Below are 12,064 nucleotides of genomic sequence, written 5' to 3'. Positions count from 1 at the left end.
TCTACTGTGGGCACACAGGAGGGGGAAGGAGGGAGAGAGAAAGAGAGAGAAACAAGAAGGAAAAGGGAAGGAAAAATAAAAAGAAAAAAAAATCAGTTCCAACCTAAGCCCGGGATTCTCCAGGACATAATATTCCAGCTGATAGAAAAACCACTGAACAAAAAAGTAGTCTAGAAAATAGAAAGTGTTGTGATTACAAAGTTGCGCATGTCATCAGTACAAACTGGTCTTTGAATGTCCTTTGGGAGAGCAACTGTAGTGTCCAAATTGGAAGGAAAAAAATACGCCACCACATGGAGGAGGATTTTTTTTTCCCTTTTGGTTTATCACAGCATTTTGCTTAGTTTGTTTCTTTATTATTATTTTTTGGCACAGCTTTTTTTTTTTTCAGCCATCAAAGCAAGTTCTCAGATGCAAACCAAACAGTGCAGTCTCTAGTTGGTGGCTTCATGCTTCCAAGGCTGAATATTCCAGGTGAAAACCATACTCTCCCCCTTTGAAGTGACTGTGTTTTTACTCCTTGATGAGGGTTATGGGCAAAATACTAGACTTCTGTGGCCAGGGAGAGTTGGTTTCATTGTACACACTAACTTTTTTCAAGTTTGTACAGTTCTGGAGCTGTTAAGAATAGTTTTGAAGAGTGCTTCTCCCCACACATTCACTGCTGGTCCATTTGAAATTTCTTCTAAAACACTTCACCTTTACTTCCGCAGATCTAGAACACAAACCTAGAGGTGTAGAAAGAAAAGACCCAAGAGTTAGAAACATTTCTGAAGGCTATTCTGGATTCTTAATGTGTGCGCGCTCAGGTTCTAATCTTGTAATAAAGCAATTTACCAATAAGTTAGATAATGCATCATGGAATACTGACTGGGGGAGAATTCTGCATTCACCAGCTAATGAGCTGGAAGATGTAAAAGTTGTTTCTCATCTCTACTTGTTATGGTTCTGCATGACAATCTGCAGGATTTACACTTCAAGGGTCATGGAGGAGAAAGAAACAGTAGTGTTTGTGTTTCTTTAATCATAAACATATTTCAAATAAAGGGTGGCAATCAAGGAAATGTGCATTGAGGGGCCTGATATAAAGCCCCTTCAAGTAAATGGAAAGACACCATCTACTTCATGGGGCATTGAACTGGGCCCTAAATAAGGGAACACACCCACCCACCTCTGAGCTTTGTCCAGAGAAGGCAACAGTGCCCAGAACTTGTGTTGGCCTCGGCACAGGATTTTCCCCAAAATATTTACAATGAATGAATACAAATGTTTACCGATCCGTCTGATGCACTTGCTCCCACTTTGTCTCCTCTCGCATTCCAACAGACTTCAAAGATCCCTCCAGTGCCTCTGTAGCTATGTACTAGAGTTCCGCTCTAGAAAGCAAACCAATTTGCAAGATTTGACTTTTACGATATTTTATTTTTATGTGGGCACTTATGATTGTGGGTTTGCTATGAGGTGCATTGGTGTCTACACTGTGAGGCACAAATACCAGGGGTGAAATCCTGGAACTATTCAGGTCAATGAGAGTTTTGCCATTGACTTCAATAGGACCAGGAATTCACCCAATTGTCCTGTGAAGAGTTGGGATCCATAGTGTATACATACTTGTCTGTAGCCCCATCCCAAATCCACCATCCCCACCGACTGGTGGGAACCACACCAGTTTCACTGCCAGGAGGGTCCCTGCGATTTCTAATACAGAAAGAAATATTGAAAATTCATGTCCTGAACATTTTTACTTCCTAGGGAAAAAAAAGAATGCTGTGTACAAACAAGCATAGCTCAAATCATTCAGCTTGTTCCTGGAGCAAGCACTGCTAGGAAGTCACTATGAGCCCAAAAAGCTTTCTGGGCATTAGTCTGCACAGAAGTAACTCCAAGTATCCCAGTTTATCGCAGAGCCCTGTTATCCTGTCAAATATCAGCTCCATGAACCTTTGTAATGATAATCTCTTCACAAATATGTAGTACTCTTAAAAAATTAGTCCTGTGCGTATCTGAATCTCAAATGAACCCAGCTTGCTGCTTAATAGGAGCATCAATCATTTCTAAAGGCTGCTGCACTGGCAGCTTGACATGCCTCATGTGCACAGTGCAGTTTCAGCTACACACTAACATAAAATTGAGACAATTGATTTTCTTGGCACAGTTCCATGTTCAATGAACCTTTGGCAAAAATGTGAAAGGACAGGCAGCTCATCATCTCACACCATCAGCTCAAACGGTTTTCATGCCATGGTCAGGTTCACAAATTCAGTGCACACAGATACATACATTTTCCATTTATCATTTCTGTTATTAATGTTTCAGCTAAACCGCTTTTCATTAGTGTGTGGGAATCAAACGAGTACCTGAGTATTCCATATATGGACACATTTGTCAAAGGACCCACTGGCCAGGTATTTCCCATCAGGACTAAAAGCTACACTGTAGACAGGTTCTTGATGTTTGGTTAGTGTATGAATGCAGACTCCTCGTTCAACGTCCCACAGCCGAACAGTAGAATCGAATGAAGCACTACAGGAAAGAGTCAAACACAAGTGAGTACTGACCAGGGTACTAGTTTATCTGCAGTTTGCAAAGATACTGTAAACAACTTGTGAGGACACATCTCACCTACAAACAAATGTGCACCAATACTTCAAACAGGAGAGGTATAGAAGGGCTGAGTTCTGTCAAACCCTCTTAAGTGAAAGGAATTTATTACGGTGGATGTGCGTATTTGGAACTTTTGGCTTCACTGGGGGGTTTTGTGGGTAGCAGTAGGAATATAGGAATTGCCCTACTGGATCAGAGCAGCTGTTCATCTAGTCCAGTATCTTGTCTCTGACAGTGGCCATTACCTGCTACTGTGGAGGAAGGTTGAAGTAACTCTGTAGTGGACAGGTATAGGACAACCTGCCCCAGGGAAAGTTTCTTCCTAAGAGGATTTGATCTCTTATCTAACAAATGAATTTTGCTTCATATTCTCTAGCATAGTGGTCCTTTACCTTCTTTCACCCTCCACCCAGAAGTCACTCGTCGTTTCTTACCACAATCCACCTAAATCCAATGTCGTGGACTAGGAGAAGACCGCTGAAATCCCCTGTATTGTATAAAAAAATCCCAAACCCAACAATCTTCCTTCCAAACAAAACAAAACTACTTGACCAACAAAATAAATAAATACATTTAAGAGACAACGCTGCTAGAATATCATACAGAAGATAAAGTCATTATGTGCCAATTAGCTAATCAATCCAGTGGTCCAGGCATCTATTGACATTACTAAGATTAAACAGATGTCTAAACCTGGATGAAGTTAAATCTTGAATGGACTTCTTTAGGTGAAAGTTTAACAGCCACCCGAGTTGTTCTACACCACTTAACAGAACTATAAAAAAATATCAATATCTATGTAGTTTTGCTTGATGGCCCTCATTAGAGTACATCCAGTTGGTTTAATGGACTGCCAGATCCATATATTATAGGGCTTCAATTAAACATATTCATTTATATAAACCAGATACCTGGGTGTTGGGTGCAGTGGCAACTGTAATATTTTTTTACTAAAGTAGTTTGTTTAAAAATTAAGCACTATATGGCTTCATTTTCCATGTTTGTTATACGTTTCCTCCCTCTTTGGTCAATCCCCTCTCATCCGCTAACAGAAATTATTTTCAGTTTTATTTGCTGAGAGCCTAGTAAAAACCACCAGTAGGAGAGGATGTTACCTTGCTAACATGATGTTGGAGTTTGGGTTGCTGGTGCCTGGTCCTGTAGGACTCCATTTGATAGTATAAATCTCTTTGCTGTGAGCCTGAAGGTCATGTACACATGTATCTTGCTTCATACTCCAAATCTATGTCAGGTGAATCAGGAAAAAAAAAATCAGCCATGTATCTAAACTTTGCAATCTTTTCTCAACTCCTGGCTTTCAATCCTTCCTATTCTGTTTGTATATGACAATTGTGTATATATTGCAAAGGCCTTGCAAATTTAACTGTGTTTATTCACGAGATCAAGAGAAGCTGACAACTGTTGCCCTGGCCATGGAATCTAACCTGAATTTATATTACATGTTTCAATCATAGTGTGAATTTATGAAAACCATTTTAAGTATGGCTTAGATAAATCTTGATTGTTCCAAGCATCCTGCTGGTATTCTGGTTTGTTTTACTAATGTCTTTAATAACATGTTTGATGGAATCAAATCAATAATTTATGCACCATTATGCAAGGCAATATTTCAATATCAGAATAAGAATAAGTTGAACGGACATTACATGTTTTATAGTGAAACTGCTCTGCAGCTGCCTGACAAACCAAAAACCCTCAACTAATCTTTAGGGGGGAAAATAATCCAAAATTACAGATATTCAGTGGTAGAGAGATACTGGAAAAGCAATAATGCTCAAACTCACTGGATACAAATTAGCAGCAGGAGAACAAGCCAATGTGTTTGTGAACCACATATACAGCAGTATCAGAGGGGTAGCCGTGTTAGTCTGGATCTTTAAAAAGCGACAAAGAGTCCTGTGGCACCTTATAGACTAACAGACGTATTGGAGCATAAGCTTTCGTGGGTGAATACCCACTTCGTCAGATGCAGTATTCACCCACGAAAGCTTATGCTCCAATACGTCTGTTAGTCTATAAGGTGCCACAGGACTTTTTGTCGCTATATACAGCAGTGTAGAATTACTAATAAGGAATGTGAGAGCACAGTCTGGAAATAGCACATGCTTTGGGGCATCTAAGTAACAGAAAGCTGTGGAGAAATGGGGTGAAATTCAGAGAAAATCATTAAGAGAAATGACTAAATATGGATAGGTAATTTATTAAAATTTATATGGGTGTGGGTGAACAGAAGAACCATCTAACAAATATCTGAGGTATAAAGCACCAAGGAGTTAGAGGGTGAAACTGAGCAAAATATTATTTAGGCTGAACATGATGATCATGATGGTCCCTTCTGGTCTTAAAGTTTCTCAGTCTATAATTTATAATTGTGAGATCCTTTTAGGGTTTGTCTATGCTTAAAAGTTTTGCCCCTTTAAATATACTAATGCTTATACTGGTACAGTTTATTCTGGTTTGGGAACCAAAATAAAATACACTGGGTAAAGCATCTTTACTGTGGTATAACTCCACCTGCACTAGGGCTTTTACCAGTATAACTACGTCAGCAGCAAAAAAAAAAAAAAAAAAAAAAAAAAATCACACTCCTTACTGACAATTATATTTTTTAACTATTGAGTGTGGATGAGGTTTTAGACTGGAACAGTCTTCCAGGTGAAATGGTGAAAACCTTATTAGTGTATTTACTGTAAATTACGGTGGTTAAACACTTGTTAATGTACAGTGAGAATCAATCCTGTGTTGGCAAGGAGACAGGATGACCTAAAATACGGTCTTCAGTTCCAACTGCTATAATTCCATGACAGTGACATATTAGACAGTAGATCCTAATAAAAATAGCATGCTTCAGTTTTCTGTCTGCTTCTCTTTGTTCATTCTTATTTCACTCAAAAATGGTAAGATGAAACCACCACTCATGCAGAGAGTTTTAATAGTATGGTAGCATCAGGCTGGGGGGAAAAATGTAAACGGAGACAAAAAGGTCTTTTTTAACAACATGAATGGAAAATCTTATAAAGTAAATTTCTACTGGGGAAAAATACTAAGCAGTCTGGAGGCAAGCCATCAAATTACATTACCTTTAATGTCATATCATCAGAGCAGGATGCTAGTAGCATACCAGAAGGGTCCCATTTAATTGCATTGACTTCATTCTGAAATAAAGATTGATTTTCTATGTGAACATTCCAAGTTGCCTGCATTGTGCCTGGCACCCAGCAGAGGGCACTCAAGTGTTATTACTCCAACAAGTGAAACTATTGAAAATTACATTACATTCTTCATTACCTTACATGTGAACACATCCCTTTTCACAACACACTATCCAAATACATACGAGGAAGGGAAACCAATTTTGTGTGTCAATGAATGATCCACACAATTAGCTACCATGTTCCTGACATACATGGTGTCAGGAGCAAAGTCTGGCAATCATCAGATTCTTCCCACACGACAAAATATTCAACAAACCCTAGTCCCAGACCATTTAATGGTGCAACAATTACAGTACAGACCCGTTTATGGGCGGATGTCGGGAGTGAAGCCGTCACGACCGCGTGTTAACGGACCGCGGGTTAAGAGGGCCATGCTGAAAAAAGTGTCTATGATTCACTCAGGAAAAAAATGCCATTATTCTCTGCTCTTTCATGCTCACATTTTTTTTTCTTTCTTATGATGTCTGTCATTCGCTGCAGATGAACGAGTTCGATATATTCCGCATTTTGCTCCTCCATAAATCTTACAACAGTTTCTACCACACTAAGGGCTTCTGTGGGCGAAATTTTGACCTTTTCAACGACATCCTCGTCGTCACTGTCATTTAGGCCTGCATTATTAGAATTCTCGCCATCACTTTCGCGGTCCGACGTAGCCTCGCAGCCCGTTAATATTTCTTCCTCGGACAGAAATTCTGAAGTCGGGCAATCTTCATCCATCTCCAGCCACTCAGTTATGATTTCAAGCGACGTATCCAAACTAAAATCTTTTATCATTTGAAAGAGAAGTTTACCTTTATCCTCTTTTGTCTGCGTGCGTGTTTGTAGGACGTCTTCTTCTGAAAATCCTTCAAAGTCTGGCTCTGAATCAGTGCTGGAGTTTTCCGAGTCTGAGCGGTCTTTGACAGAAAAGGCATCACTGAGAGCCTTCATCCAGCAGTTTTCAATGGACTTTTGTTTTACTCCATCCCAAGCTTTTTTAACTAAATAAATAATTTCCTTCATGTTTAACTGTTTCAGGAATTCGGAAATGCCTGAAGACGTGCATGACACGATCGCCGAACTCAGCTCCCGTCGATAATTGTTTTTAAAATTCTGAATAATGTCCTCGTCTAAAGGTTGAATTTTTGATGTTGTATTGAATGGTAGGTATAGCACTCGAATTTTTCCATCTCTCGATACCATTGATTCGGCCAGAGAATGGGCTGAACAATTGTCAAGTAGCAAAAGTGCTTTGGCTTCGAGTTTCTTCGACCGCAGATGCTTACGAACAGCTGGAACAAAGCTGTTGGGGAACCAGTCATCGAAAATGTGTCTCGTCATCCAAGCATTTTTGCTGTTAGCGTATATTGCTGGCAATTTGGCTCTACTGAGGTGATTAAAACAGCGAGGGTTATGAAAGCGGCCAATGAGAAGAGGGGTAAGCTTATGACTGCCCGTCTTATTACTACAAAAAAGAAGAGTCACATGATCTTTTATCTTTTTAAATCCAGCTGTTTTCTGTGTCTCGTAATTAAAAGCTAAAGTCTTATCAGGTAGCAGTTTTGCAAATAAAGCTGTTTCATCACAATTATAAAGTTGTTCTTCGTGGTAGTCTTCATTTTGTAAAATAGATTTTAACTCGGCAGGAAATGCATTTGCGGCCAATTCATCGGCTGATCGGTTTTCTCCAGAAATCGATACCTGCGCTATGCCATGACACTTTTTAAAACAACTTATAAACCCCTTGCTGGCTTGGAATGATTCATCCCCCATTCAATTTCCAAATTTTGTTGCTTGGGCTTGAAGAATTGGCCCACTTAGTGGCATTCCTTTCAGCCTTTCCTGAACAAATCACATGTGCATGGCTTTGTCTATTGTGGATTTTGCTGAATAGCGCACACGTTTTCGCTTAAGTCTCGCGGCAGAATCGATATTTTGTACAAAGCCATTCAGTTTAGATTCGTTTTTTAGCCATCCTCGGAGAGTTGATTCGGCAATCCCAATATCTTTTGAAACTTTGGATGGGTTTCTCCGCTATTTACTCGATCTATTGCAGCTAGCTTTTCTTCTACAGTGTAGGAACGCTGACGCTTGCCCTCTGCCATTATATTAGGCCTATGGTTAAAATTTTCGAATGTAGTACAGTATATATATTACTATATAACTACAGTACTACTGTATATTATCTATCTCTCTAGCGTGACAATGACTAAGCGTGCTTGATATGTCTTTACCAATATCGGTAAAGACGTACAGTACAACACGTTTCCACTCCGAACTTCCTGTCGATTTCTGTCAGTGAGCTAGCGAGCAAATCTATAGTGCTACATAGCAAGTTCCTGTACTGCATGTTAACGAGTCTCGCGTGTTAAATAGGTAGCACTGGGAGGTATGGCGCTACCGTGCATTAAGTGGATTTGCCTGTAAACGGGTCGCACGTAAATGGGTCTGTACTGTAGATAATTTAAAACAATTTCTGAGGTTGACATTTCATTCATCTAACAAATACCTTTTCTTAAGAATATATATGCATATACATATGCACACACACACACACACACAAAGTTCTACGGAATGTTCTCAAATAGTGCAACTCTCCAGAGGTGCTTTGTCTATACCAGTGTGTGTACTAATGTACTAAGACAAAATGCAACTTGGAGCATTAGCTGGTTTGTGGTCTTTAAAACTGGATCAACTTCCAAACCACCTTTCAGTCTGAAAACTTTGTTATCCACTATTTGTACAAATAACACCTGCAGCGACGATAACTATAGGAAATTAGGGGATATTTTTTTTCTTTGTTTTTCTCCAGCTTACTTTGTGTATTTGACAACACTTTGTGTGTAGTCAGACCCACTGTTTCCCCATCTAGTCAGTCAGTTCCCCTGTTTCCTATGGGCCTTTCACATGGTAACGGGGGAAAAAAGCATTTTTAAAAGAGAAAAATGTGTTGTAAGAACCGTAATTGGGTGGAGTCCTCGGTGGCAGGGATAGTACCTGAAACTATTTTTAACTCGTTTCCCCCTCAGATACAGACACACAATTTCAGCTGTAGTTAACACGAGTTGCACACACATATTTGAGGCAGGATTTGGCCCATGTGCGCAATGGAGCAGTCAGTCCACTCAATAGAAAACATCAGCCTATGGATGAAGGCCTATTGTGGAGGCAGCAGTATCTTTTGAGAAAACACCAGCTTAATTGAGAATTGTAGCCAACAAGTCTCCATATGGACCAATTCTCCCTCAGGGGGAGGTGGCCAGTTGAGGAGAGTTACTAAAAGTGATTTTATACGGTAGAGTAGCTCAGCAGTGTTCTTGTGAAAGAAAGTCTGCAACATTAGCCTGTGGCTACCATTAAATAGTCACAAAGAGAGATAGTCAAGAAGAGAAAAATATGAGTATATTTCAGTATATAGGCAGGTGGGGAATGGGGAGAAGGATAAGGGAAGTATCTCTTAACGGATCTGATCCTACTCGACCCAATTAATTCTACAACTGAACAATGGTTAAAAGTAAATTGTTCCCTTCGTCCTTGTAATTCACATCACGTTGTTAAAGAGATTACAAAAGCGGAAGATGAAATTTTACTGATGTATCTCTGAGTCTTTAGAGTCAGTTACATGTAAATGCCCTCACTGTGTGAGCTGAGGGTTTTGCCTGCATGTTGTGATTTAGAACAGTGAATCGCTTTTCAAAGACAGAGAGTCATTTTTACAGAGTACGTCTTTGGGGAAGGAAAGGGATATAAACACCGTTGGTCCTAGAACACAGAAGCTGTTTAACATCACCAGCTACCACATGCTAGTAATGACTCCTAAAATTTCAAACTCTTTAAACTTACTGTGTGTCCTTGAAAGGTTTTGACTGGGCGATCACAGCCAAGTCTGCATACGTGAATGCACATGTCAGTACTGCAGGAGGCAAAAGTAGTGTTGTTCTGCCAATCTACATCCAGAGCAGGGGCTGTGAAGCACAAACAAAAGAGTGAATGTTAGAGAATATGGCAAAGAAACAGCTACCCAAGTCATTCTCCCCATGCCACCAACCTGACCAAGGGCACCAATTAGTGATTGGCCTATGAGAGACCTGGAACAGTTCATTGCTATGTGGATGTCCGATATGAAAAAAATATACAGTAGTTCAGTAGTTGTTCTAGGGACTCTGTTTATTAGCTACCTAGCAATGGGTACCATGGATGCTTCATATGTTACCTTCCTGTGAGACTCCTTAGGTGATGACCAGATTTAAGCCTATAGTTGTGTGCACTTTTGTTAATCTGGTTTTAACTTGTTTTATATATAGATGTAGTTTAATTTGGTAAGGAACCAACTTAAGATAAATCGATTAAGTGAAATTAAAAATGTCCACAAAGATTTTTGCAGTGCTTTAACTAAATTGTTTTTTAAACCAATTTAAAGTTAAACCAGTACAACTTTTACTATAGACAAGGCCTACCACAGTTGCTTTCTTTTGTTGCCAAAGACAGAATTTAGCTGTCCTCTAAAGGATGGAATGAGATCTGTTAACAGAGGTATTAGTTTTCATTCTCAGGACACTTATGTATGTGTCAGTAATAACGACAATCTAACAGGATTTAGAAAGGGGTTAAAGTTGAATTTATTTGGGGTGAGGATATAATGTAGGTTTATTGTTAAAATGATGGGGAGACCTTTGAAATTTTTTTAGCCAAAGTTGTTCTGAGCAATGTTTTTTAAGTATAAAGATGGAAGTATGTCTCCTTTGGAAACCAAAAAAATGTATTACATTTAATATATTTTGTTTTGACTTTATCCTCATGAAACTAAGCACCTTAGAGTAAATGTGTGTAATATCTAAAACTGACAGGAGAGAACATGCCTCGTGAACCATCATGGGGCTTTCTTTAACCCTCTCAATTAAAAGAAATACTGCTACACTGGCAAGGCAGAAATGCTTCACAGAAAAACATCATGTATAGAATTAATGATGAAACTGAGGAATTCTGTGAGAGAGGGAGGAATTCTGTCTGACAGAAAGGTGAGGAAAGCCTGCATGTTTAAGAGAGATCACTGTAGCGATGTGGGCTCAGTATGGTTAGAGGGGATCATGAAGCAGCCCAGGATTCTGTTTTCACAGTGTTTCTCTGCTATTATTTTTCTGCTGCACAGTTTTGCTTCATTGTTTTAAAGTCAATAAAGATGTATCCTAATCAACATCAGTACCCTTTTTCTGGGGCTAATAGAAAGAATGAGAAATTGCAGTCCAAAAGTAATTTTCAGAAAGCTGCGTGCACCTAAAATTATGGAATTACAAAGGAAGTGTCATTTGAATCATAAACGGGTTGCTGGGGTGACACTATAATATTGGTAGAATTTCATATTCACTGGTGTGGTTTATTTTATTGAATCATATGTTTACTCAGAAAATAAGTAAATAAAATGTATTGGAAATAATAACCAAGTATGCTGTATGAAAATGAGTAACTCGACTAAAAAAAAAAAGGTTACAACAACATTTAATAAAAGCAACAACTACACATTTCAAGAATTGCAGTTAGAAAGCAACAACTTCCTCATAGTTCAAGGCATTTGGCTTCTGCCCTCACGCCTCATTGCACATTTAAGCCATATGGGTATTCAGAATAATCACACACCTAGCTATGCATTACTATTTAGACAATGCTATCAAGGCATTTGGGGATTTTTGCATGACACTGAAAATGACAAGACCAAAGCTTTTCCTTGTACTCCTAGCTACATGTTTAATACTGTGATTTATATATTGTGTTAAGAATGATCTTTCTTAAATACGGCGCAGGCATTCACTGAAATTTTTCCACAAATGAGCACCCAAAATAAAAGTATATTTGCTATTATAAGGCTACCAGTGATATACTGTAAAAATCAATTAGCTAAACTCCTCTCATTAGTGACCCAGTACCAATTTACGCTTGGGTTGTGCTTTATATGTGCGTCCAAACATCGATCCATCTGAAAACAGGATTCTCTCACTGAATTTTAATGAAATGAACGTTGGGAACGTGTTCTAGTTGAAGTCTGCTCTGGTGGCTGGGAAGAATAGTAGTAAATCTTTATAAAAGGGCTAATCAAATCCTGGATGCATGCAAGATACCTACGAGCCCATTGTGAAAGTTATGGGAGTTTTAGGTTTGGACCTACAAGACTTCACCAATCTGTCAGGGAACTTCAGGGGCATGGAGGCCTCCAGGCCCAGGTAGAATAGGACTCTGACTCATCTAGA

At 39.2% G+C, this 12,064-nt stretch overlaps 1 protein-coding gene across 3 annotated transcripts in view; it reads right to left on the bottom strand.

The window, feature by feature from the left end:
* Window positions 1-321: 321 nt before the first annotated feature.
* LOC112117172 (F-box-like/WD repeat-containing protein TBL1X) overlaps window positions 322-12,064 on the bottom strand; it is a 254,769-nt gene continuing 243,026 nt past the window's right edge. For all 3 annotated transcript variants that reach the window (XM_024215066.2, XM_024215067.2, XM_024215068.2), the window contains 6 exons: window positions 9,666-9,787; window positions 5,706-5,780; window positions 3,720-3,847; window positions 2,358-2,523; window positions 1,275-1,376; window positions 322-728 (listed from right to left, as the gene is read on the bottom strand). In XM_024215066.2, coding sequence (XP_024070834.2) covers window positions 702-728; window positions 1,275-1,376; window positions 2,358-2,523; window positions 3,720-3,847; window positions 5,706-5,780; window positions 9,666-9,787 — 620 coding nt within the window. In that variant the 3' untranslated portion in view covers window positions 322-701. The remainder of the gene's footprint in view (window positions 729-1,274; window positions 1,377-2,357; window positions 2,524-3,719; window positions 3,848-5,705; window positions 5,781-9,665; window positions 9,788-12,064) is intronic.

This window comes from Terrapene carolina, unplaced genomic scaffold (genome assembly GCF_002925995.2).
Source record: "Terrapene carolina triunguis isolate 2854851 unplaced genomic scaffold, T_m_triunguis-2.0 Scaffold22, whole genome shotgun sequence".
Classification (NCBI taxonomy): Eukaryota; Metazoa; Chordata; order Testudines; family Emydidae; genus Terrapene; species Terrapene triunguis.
Note: the sequence above shows the minus strand (reverse complement) of the source record. Positions and strands in the feature narration are given on the sequence as shown.